The sequence below is a fragment of the Epinephelus lanceolatus genome, chromosome 21, assembly GCF_041903045.1.
Source record: "Epinephelus lanceolatus isolate andai-2023 chromosome 21, ASM4190304v1, whole genome shotgun sequence".
NCBI lineage: Eukaryota > Metazoa > Chordata > Actinopteri > Perciformes > Serranidae > Epinephelus > Epinephelus lanceolatus.
Window position 1 is genome coordinate 39,283,536 of NC_135754.1, and position 10,421 is coordinate 39,293,956.

The 10,421-nt window shown below is 45.2% G+C and overlaps 1 protein-coding gene across 1 annotated transcript; it reads right to left on the reverse strand.

Annotated features, from left to right (window-relative positions):
* Positions 1 to 6,444: 6,444 nt before the first annotated feature.
* On the reverse strand, positions 6,445 to 9,477 carry fam151b (family with sequence similarity 151 member B). Its single transcript, XM_033611994.2, has one exon. The coding sequence runs from the start codon at positions 9,335 to 9,337 to the stop codon at positions 8,549 to 8,551; it is 789 nt and encodes a 262-aa protein (XP_033467885.2). The 5' UTR covers positions 9,338 to 9,477; the 3' UTR covers positions 6,445 to 8,548.
* Between the last annotated feature and the right edge of the window lie 944 nt (positions 9,478 to 10,421).

Genomic DNA, 10,421 nt, shown 5'->3' on the forward strand with positions numbered 1-10,421 from the left:
TATTGTGTTTTGTCTCTTTTTTGGCAACTGAATTACATCAAGTGTGAGAGCAGGGAGGTGGAGACAGAGTTAATCAATAACTTTATTAGCATAATGTCAGTATTTCATTTTGAACCTGACTGAGCCGCACTCGACTCGCCGGCTTTGAGCAGGGTCAGGCTGTAGTTTTATCAAATGTACACGGGCTTTGATCAAGTCGGGTTTGCACCAAACTCCCTCTTTTCTTCACACAGACCTTATAGTGATGCAATATTCTCATCAACCCATTTTAACTAACGACAATGTTGAGATTTAGATTTAGGTTAGAAGGCACATGTCAGAGGTCATTTCACAAATGTCTCTTCAGGCCCAGACACACCAGAGACTTCAGGCCCGCTGCTGCGTCACCTGATACTGCCGCGTCTCGGCCAAAAACATTGCACATGAACACACCGCTCAGACTCCAGCACGCATGCTCTGCACCTGCGTGAAAGCAACAGATTTCCACTCCAGCAGACAGTGGTTGTCTATGATCCTCATGCAGAGAGGGACGCTGGAAGGTGGTCCTGATGCTAGTTAGCCAGTTAGCACATTAACAACACAAACAATGTTGGAAGAACAAAATACATTTTCTGTGCACCAGCGAACAATTACACAAACCATCAGGAAACGTTTTACCATCTTACATTAACATCTGACCTGATGGAACAAGTTTGTGTCGGTCTCTCTGCAAATCAGAGCGGTTTCATTCACTGACAGGCTCCGCTGTCGCCGACGCCGATTCACCATGTTGAATCAAATGTTAAATCGGCCAAACAGAACTACTGCAAGGGGCTGACGAGGGACAGCGGTGTGGGACACACTGCACTGACAGCAGGTACACACCTGGTGGCAGGTGCTCACCAACGGCCCAACCGTCGGCTCGGCGTGTCACGACCTTTACTGCACTGACAAGACTTCAGTTCACTTTAGCAAGTGATAAATGCTTTTTTAAAACCTTTATTTCAGGATTTCCAATATAAACACTCAGTACCTCGTTTTAACAGCCCAGGCACAAATATCTTCACAGGTAGAAAAACAAAAAACTTTACTATTAAAATAAAACACATATATACGGCTCCTCAGTTAGACCATTACACTTCACTACCCTGCAGATACTTGAGGACAGGGTTTCACATTCTGACAAATATTTGAATCTTATTCTTATAAATGCTTTGATATACAGTACAGGCCAAAAGTTTGGACACACCTTCTCATTCAATGCGTTTTCTTTATTTTCATGACTATTTACATTGTAGATTCTCACTGAAGGCATCAAAACTATGAATGAACACATGTGGAGTTATGTACTTAACAAAAAAAGGTGAAATAACTGAAAACATGTTTTATATTCTAGTTTCTTCAAAATAGCCACCCTTTGCTCTGATTACTGCTTTGCACACTCTTGGCATTCTCTCCATGAGCTTCAAGAGGTAGTCACCTGAAATGGTTTTCCAACAGTCTTGAAGGAGTTCCCAGAGGTGTTTAGCACTTGTTGGCCCCTTTGCCTTCACTCTGCGGTCCAGCTCACCCCAAACCATCTGGATTGGGTTCAGGTCCGGTGACTGTGGAGGCCAGGTCATCTGCCGCAGCACTCCATCACTCTCCTTCTTGGTCAAATAGCCCTTACACAGCCTGGAGGTGTGTTTGGGGTCATTGTCCTGTTGAAAAATAAATGATGGTCCAACTAAACGCAAACCGGATGGGATGGCATGTCGCTGCAGGATGCTGTGGTAGCCATGCTGGTTCAGTGTGCCTTCAATTTTGAATAAATCCCCAACAGTGTCACCAGCAAAACACCCCCACACCATCACACCTCCTCCTCCATGCTTCACAGTGGGAACCAGGCATGTGGAATCCATCCGTTCACCTTTTCTGCGTCTCACAAAGACACGGCGGTTGGAACCAAAGATCTCAAATTTGGACTCATCAGACCAAAGCACAGATTTCCACTGGTCTAATGTCCATTCCTTGTGTTTCTTGGCCCAAACAAATCTCTTCTGCTTGTTGCCTCTCCTTAGCAGTGGTTTCCTAGCAGCTATTTGACCATGAAGGCCTGATTGGCGCAGTCTCCTCTTAACAGTTGTTCTAGAGATGGGTCTGCTGCTAGAACTCTGTGTGGCATTCATCTGGTCTCTGATCTGAGCTGCTGTTAACTTGCCATTTCTGAGGCTGGTGACTCGGATGAACTTATCCTCAGAAGCAGAGGTGACTCTTGGTCTTCCTTTCCTGGGTCGGTCCTCATGTGTGCCAGTTTCGTTGTAGCGCTTGATGGTTTTTGCGACTCCACTTGGGGACACATTTAAAGTTTTTGCAATTTTCCGGACTGACTGACCTTCATTTCTTAAAGTAATGATGGCCACTGGTTTTTCTTTAGTTAGCTGATTGGTTCTTGCCATAATATGAATTTTAACAGTTGTCCAATAGGGCTGTCGGCTGTGTATTAACCTGACTTCTGCACAACACAACTGATGGTCCCAACCCCATTGATAAAGCAAGAAATTCCACTAATTAACCCTGATAAGGCACACCTGTGAAGTGGAAACCATTTCAGGTGACTACCTCTTGAAGCTCATGGAGAGAATGCCAAGAGTGTGCAAAGCAGTAATCAGAGCAAAGGGTGGCTATTTTGAAGAAACTAGAATATAAAACATGTTTTCAGTTATTTCACCTTTTTTTGTTAAGTACATAACTCCACATGTGTTCATTCATAGTTTTGATGCCTTCAGTGAGAATCTACAATGTAAATAGTCATGAAAATAAAGAAAACGCATTGAATGAGCAGGTGTGTCCAAACTTTTGGCCTGTACTGTACATATTCATGTTTTTTTAACTGTTGAAATGTGGGTTTAAATCAGTCATGGTTCAGGCTCAGGTCAGGCTTTGATAGAAACTCTGGTGCTTCATGTAGAGTCGGGCTGGATCATAAATATGCTCTGAATGTCACTTACAGCTCCCTTAATGTTGAGCACACACACACACACACACACAGACAGAGTGTGTGTGAGGAGGTACTGTGCAGCCACACAGGACACCAGGTGGAGGTGATGACAAAAAACAAGCAAACTGAGCAGTAAAACAAACGGATGGAATCAAAGTGACGGTTTTAACACAGTAGAGTCAGAAGCTGCTTCAGCAGCATTTAAAGGATAAGTCTGGTGTTACTGTCAACAAACAAACCAACAGTGTGTTTCATGGTTGTCACATATTTTTCAACAAATCTTGAGAATTTTTCCATAATATTTGACCTCATTTCCATGACTGTAAGTACTTTAACACAGGTTAGCAGTCATAGTGTGCAGTGGTGCTGTAATGTAGCCTGGACACACTGGTGGAGTCCCTGTGTGTCTGCAGTAGATACAGAGCAGTAACGTGATGTGGCCTAGCTGAGGCGGGCGTGAAATATGTGCTGCTGCTGGCAGTCTGTCCGCAGCAGCCTTTTGGCTGTCGAGATGCTTCTTCCCTTCAGCTGGCTGCAGAGCTGCCTCCCCCTCGTTACCAGTGTCAAAGGTTTTTGTGCAGAGCTTCATCCAGTCTGCCTCCATCTTGAGCCATGTGTTATATCTATCATTCAGAAGACATAAACTATTAAACATGCACCTCCCAAACATTTGCAGATAAAACACTAGGCCTAGACATTCCCAACGCCAACTAGCTGCATACATGATTATCACATGATACTAGTGATGTTTCCATGGTCACACAGCGCAGCACTGGACTTTAAGTTAAACAAGGAGTGCACTTTGTGTCATATCAGACATGTTTTGGGATTTTATTAACATTTTGAACAATAGCCAAAAACATGTACATTCAGAACTTGCCCTAAACATTCTTTAAATCAGCAGCTCCCAGCTGGTGGATCACGGGTCCATTCTGAAAGTGACTCGCCAACGTGTCAAGTTTGTAAAAAAAAAAACACACTTTATTTTGAAGTACAGTCAGTCCTCACATCACTTGCAGAGATCCAAGGGGAGAGGAGGTAGCAACACAACTCCACCTAATGGAGGCTGACGGTGCCCCAGATTCAAACGTCCAAAAACACAGAATTGAAACCACAAAATATCTCCATACTGCTCGTCCGTAGTGATCCAAGTGTCCTGAAGCCCCGACATAAAAAGTTGTTTGGAAAAACCTCATCTGAACTCTGTTTTTAGCCTCATTGTAGCCTGTAGCTCTGACTGCCTCTCTGTGCACCGCGCTCACTTGTGTGTGCTTGCATGCGAGACCAGGAAAGCACATGAACACACATGAACACGGTGCCCATGTCTCACGGTCTCATGCAAGCACACACACGTGAGCGGAGATATTTTGTGGTTTCAATGATGTGTTTTTGGACGTTTGAATCTGGGGCGCCGTCAGCCTCCATTAGGTGGAGTTGTGTTGCTACCTCCTCTCCCCTTGGATCTCTGCAAGTGATGTGAGGACTCTAAAACTTCACCTGAGCCTCCCTCGGCATATGGGTGAGTAGATAATGGCTGAATTTACATTTTTGGGTGCACTATCCCTTTAACTTCACACTTGTTTGCATGTCGGCATGGCACATGGCACTTTCATCTCATTGTGTCCGGCCTGATCATCAGACTGAACTCCTGTTTCATTTTTCAGCCTTTTTTGTCGGTCCAGTGTGTGTCACAGTGCGCTCACACACATGGACTGAATATTTTTAAACGCACCACTCACATCATCTTCCTCCATTGTCTAAAACAAGCCAACAGAACTTGTCAGGTAGCCCCAGCTAATGCCTGAGAGTTGCTAAGCCCCGCCCACCATAAACCATCATACTGTGTGCTAACATTAAAATGACCTGTGCTGGGTGCCACATATCAAACAGCATTACTCTGCTGGAGTATTACCAGGTCCAGGCTCACACTGTTTAATTAACTGGTGTTAAGTGTTTAATATCTCCAGACTTATCCTTTAAACATCAGCAGCTGACGGTTTGCTGCAGTCGGCCTGTGATCAGCCACAGCAGGATCTTTACAGTAGGATTAACCCTCTCCTGTGCTGTGAGGACACGTTACACCATGTTGATGACTGAATCCGTCACTCACTGTCTCGTGTAGATAATGAACACATGAACTGTATCAGCAGTAATTAATCATGTTTATTAGCTTCTCCTTCCTCACTGGAACAGTGCCTTCTTACAGAGCCACCACAGGGTGACATGTGACCCGATCAGGAGCAGAGCAGGAGATGACCTCATGCTGTCGGCAGGTTTGAACATTTCATGAAGGAGTTTAATGACACTGTAACTGAGTTTACCTTCAGTCCCAATCACAGGTTTGTCTTTTGATAAATGAGCAGTGGACTGTTTTGTGTCTGATGTGACTGAACCCTAGAAACACATTCAGGTATAAGCTGTGTGGCTTCTCTGCAGCCAGAGGATTTATTAGTACTTTATAGAGGCTTGTCTTGCTTTGGGCCAAATTATACCTTTATTATAAAATCTTTATTTATACATTATGATCAGAGGAAAAATAAATGTTTGAATATCAAACTTGTCTTTGTTGTTGTTTTTTTTGTCAAAATGAGTCTCTTACAGCAGCTGGTTACTGCTCATAGAAACAAAAGACAGTGTCAGTGTGAACAACAGCTCTGTGCTCAGAGATGGGCAGTATTTCTATTGCTTGTATTTAAAATACGTATTTCAGTTACATTTGAGTATTTTGTAATCTGTATTTGATAAGGCCGATAAAAAGCAAATGTAATTTGTAACAAAATACTTTTGAGTGGAGTAATTCTGTATTTAAAATACTCAAAATACTTTCTCCACAAATCAAAAATAATAGGCTACACATTCTTATAATATTGGATGTGACAATATTTTTTACTTCTTTTATATATATCTATATCTATATATACATATATATATATATGTATATATATCTATATATACATATATATATATATATATATATATACATATATACATATATATATATATATATATATATATATTTTTTTTTTTTATGTATATGTTTTTTCAAACTTGGGCCCTTCAGTGACCCAGTGGTCTGTTTTACTGGACTGTGCATAACATAGGAAACTGTATGTTGTTGTGGTTGATGCTTGGGGTGAGTATGCTACAAATGGATTGCCTCACGTGGGATCAATAAAGTTGTCTGAATCAATAAATAATATTTTAGGGTAGCCTATAGCCCAAACCTGAATACTCTGCTACACCAAACTGTGAGAAAACAAGTGCAAATTTGCAACTATCACGCCATTAATGGATGAATCATGGTTGTTCTTTCTGGCATCGTTACTCGTGGTCTCTAATTGCAGCATGTACATTTTGAGCATTTTTGGTCAAGGACTTCTTGAGTTATTCACAAAAAGCTTTGTGGACCAACCGACTGACAGAGTGACCTGTAGAGCTGCAGGTCGCTGCTAAAGAGAAAAAAAGAAAAAATATTTTCTGTGTTTGAAAATACAAAATACGTGTATTTTATTTTGATACATTTATTGGAGGGGTATTTTGTATTAAAATACATTTTGATGTATTTTTGCACATCTGTGACTGAACTCACTCTCATTCGCTCAGCTGCTCTCTACAGAATGATCAGTATCTTTTTAAGAGCAGCTGCACTTCAACAGATAACAAAACACCAGGTGAAACTGAAGGCGCCATGATGAAGCAAATGGGAAGGTACAGTTAATGAGACATAAAATGGAGGTGATGAAGAGTCTGGGTAAAATATCTGAGGCAGGATGGAGGAGGAAACAGGAGAGTTTGTTTGAGTGAATCCAAACATTTATTTTGTGCACACACCCTCTCATTAAAAACATCTAATGAGCTCCATCTTTACCAGATGCAACATGAGTGTGATGAACACATTATAATCCAGTGACAACGTTTCTGAGCCACAGCAGTGGAAGTGTGAGACACAGAGACAGTGAGACACAGAGACAGTGAGACACAGAGACAGTGAGACACCACAGATGAGCCAGAGGCCACCGAAGACGTGTGTGCACTTGAGACCGTGAGACATGGGCACCGTCTTCATGTGTGTTCACGTGCTTTCAAAGGTCTCGCCCACACACCCTAACCCAGGCTACAATGAGGCTAAAAACAGAGTTCAAATGAGGTTTTTCCAAACAACTTTTTATGTCGGGGCTTCAGGACACTTGGATCACTACGGACGAGCAGTATGGAGATATTTTGTGGTTTCAATGATGTGTTTTTGGACGTTTGAATCTGGGGCGCCGTCAGCCTCCATTAGGTGGAGTTGTGTTGCTACCTCCTCTCCCCTTGGATCTCTGCAAGTGATGTGAGGACTCTAAAACTTCACCTGAGCCTCCCTCGGCATATGGGTGAGTAGATAATGGCTGAATTTACATTTTTGGCTGCACTATCCCTTTAACATCTGTCTTGCAGACCCCTGGGTGCTCCTGGTCAGAGCCTAGTGTGACCCATGGCAGAGGGACCAGAGGGCAGAGGGACCAGAGGACAGAGGGACTAGATGGACCAGAGGACAGATGGACCAGAGGGCAGGTGGACCAGAGGGCAGATGGACCAGAGGACAGAGGGACCAGAGGGCAGATGGACCAGAGGACAGATGGACTAGATGGACCAGAGGGCAGGTGAACCAGAGGGCAGAGGGACCAGAGGACAGATGGACCAGAGGACAGATGGACCAGAGGGCAGAGGGACCAGAGGACAGATGGACCAGAGGACAGATGGACCAGAGGGCAGGTGGACCAGAGGGCAGATGGACCAGAGGACAGAGGGACCAGAGGACAGAGGGACCAGAGGGCAGAGGGACCAGAGGGCAGAGGGACCAGAGGGCAGATGGACCAGAGGACAGATGGACTAGATGGACCAGAGGGCAGGTGAACCAGAGGGCAGAGGGACCAGAGGACAGATGGACCAGAGGACAGATGGACCAGAGGGCAGAGGGACCAGAGGACAGATGGACCAGAGGACAGATGGACCAGAGGGCAGAGGGACCAGAGGACAGAGGGACCAGAGGACAGATGGACCAGAGGGCAGAGGGACCAGAGGACAGATGGACCAGAGGGACCAGAGGGCAGGTGGACCAGAGGGCAGAGGGACCAGAGGACAGAGGGACCAGAGGACAGATGGACCAGAGGGCAGAGGGACCAGAGGGCAGAGGGACCAGAGGACAGATGGACCAGAGGGCAGAGGGACCAGAGGACAGATGGACCAGAGGGCAGAGGGACCAGAGGGCAGAGGGACCAGAGGACAGATGGACCAGAGGGCAGAGGGACCAGAGGACAGATGGACCAGAGGACAGATGGACCAGAGGGCAGAGGGACCAGAGGACAGAGGGACTAGATGGACCAGAGGGCAGGTGGACCAGAGGACAGATGGACCAGAGGACAGATGGACCAGAGGGCAGAGGGACCAGAGGACAGATGGACCAGAGGACAGATGGACCAGAGGGCAGAGGGACCAGAGGACAGAGGGACTAGATGGACCAGAGGGCAGGTGGACCAGAGACAGTTCCACTCTCCTGTCTCCACTTCAGTCTGTCAGATGAGACATGTCCCTCTGTGCTGCAGACTCTCAGCTGTCGTCTTGTGATGTCTCACTGAGCTCTGTCCTCTGAGGGTCCGGCAGGTCGTAGTAGATCCTGCTGACGTCCAGCTGTCTCCTGTAGGACAGGAAGTCCTGCAGCGAGTACTCGTCCCTCTGTGCGGTCCACACTGTGAGAGAGTACCTGTGTGACTGCTGCAGCAGCCAGCTGAGCTCGGAGAAGGACTGGGAGAGGAGAGCGGCGCGCACTGGGAAGGTGACCGGGTGTTCGAGACCCCTGCACAGCTCCTCCATCACACGCACCATGTCCCAGCTGTACCCTGGGCTGTCTGTCCCTGCAGTCCACCCTGTGGTCCAGCCCAGAGACAGCACAGTGTGAGACGGGAGAGCTGTGGCAGCAGACAGGAAGGCCTGAGGCTCCAGAGGTCTGACCTGTCCCCCAGGACCTGACAGGATGTCTGCGTTGATCCACACGGGACGGCTCAGCTGGTCCAGCACGTCCTGCAGCAGGTGGACAGATGGAGACACCGCGTCCAGGCTCTTGAAGTCCAGCTTGATCCCCTTGTCCTGCGCCTTCACTGCCTGCAGCCACTCCTTCAGTGTGATGTCGCTGTCTGTGTCAGGGGGGTGCGCCATGATCGGCTCTCTGGGGTCATGACCTCTGATGATGACGTCGGCCTCGAGCATGTGAGTGTGACCCGTGAGAGCTTCCGTCAGCCGGCTGCGGCTGTTCACAGCGTGAGACCAGCTGACCTCAGCAGCGTCCCTCCTTTGTATGTGACCCCGGCTCATCAAGTACTCCAGAGTCTGCTCCGACATCTTGTCTTCACACCGCACAGGACGGAACCTGTCACGCGGCCGGTGAGCTGCGGAGGTTAAAGCTCACACTCTGCTTCAATAACAAGAGCCGATGAAGAACAACGCGCGTCACTTCCTCCAGCTGCACTAACACGAAGCCAAACAGCTCACATACAGCCGCTGCCATCTTGGATGTTTGGAGCCATGTCGGGAAGTGGAGCCAGGGGCTCCTGTTCCCGCCCATTCACCCGTTCGACCAATCACGAGCAGCGTCATTGATTGTGAGCACGCTGATTGGCCAATACGGCTGTCAATCATGACGTCACAGTTATAACCTCAGAAGGGCTCTGTATGTGCTGTAATACATTTGTGTTGCGTTGTAAATCCCTCAAATATGTTAAATAGAAATTTACAAACAAACTGCTGAACTCTGTAAAACTGTATGAATGAACAGACACTGGAAAAAAAATGCTCCACTTTGAAAAGAAGACCAAATAACTTTGTTTTCTATAATTTATGTTGTATTGTATGGTATGGTTGTATGGTCCAAAAATTCGAGTTTCATAATTTAAAACAAACAAATTCATTCAGTGATTTTGAACATGTAGATTCGGATTGCTCATATTCTGTTGGTCAAACTCAGATCTAAAAATTCCCAGCGCCTTTCTGCCCAATAAAAACACCATGTGGTCACAGGCCCTAATCCAATTTGATTTATTTGCATTTTACCATCTTAAATTTTTAAATTTTAATTTTACTTTTGAAATAACAAAACTTAAATTTCTGCATCTGATTTGTATACACTGGCAATATATATATGTGTGTGTATATATATATATATATATATATATATATATATATATAATAGTAATAATATAATCAAATCTGAGCAATCTGAATCTACATGTACACTTTTTTGTAATTAAGGAATTAGCCTAATTTATTCTATTTTTTTTATTATGAACTGGAAATTTTTGGATCTGAATTCATGAACACTGAAAAACATTTTCACATTCAGCTTTAAAAATTGCAAATCAAGAAATGTCATGTTATAATTTCAAAGAGGTGAATTCTGAACACATACATTTAGATAGGTGTCAGAGTA

What these genes read in the sequence shown, in the direction of transcription:
- fam151b (XM_033611994.2), bottom strand. Translation starts at nt 9,337, where the DNA reads ATGTCGGAGCAGACTCTGGAGTACTTGATGAGCCGGGGTCACATACAA.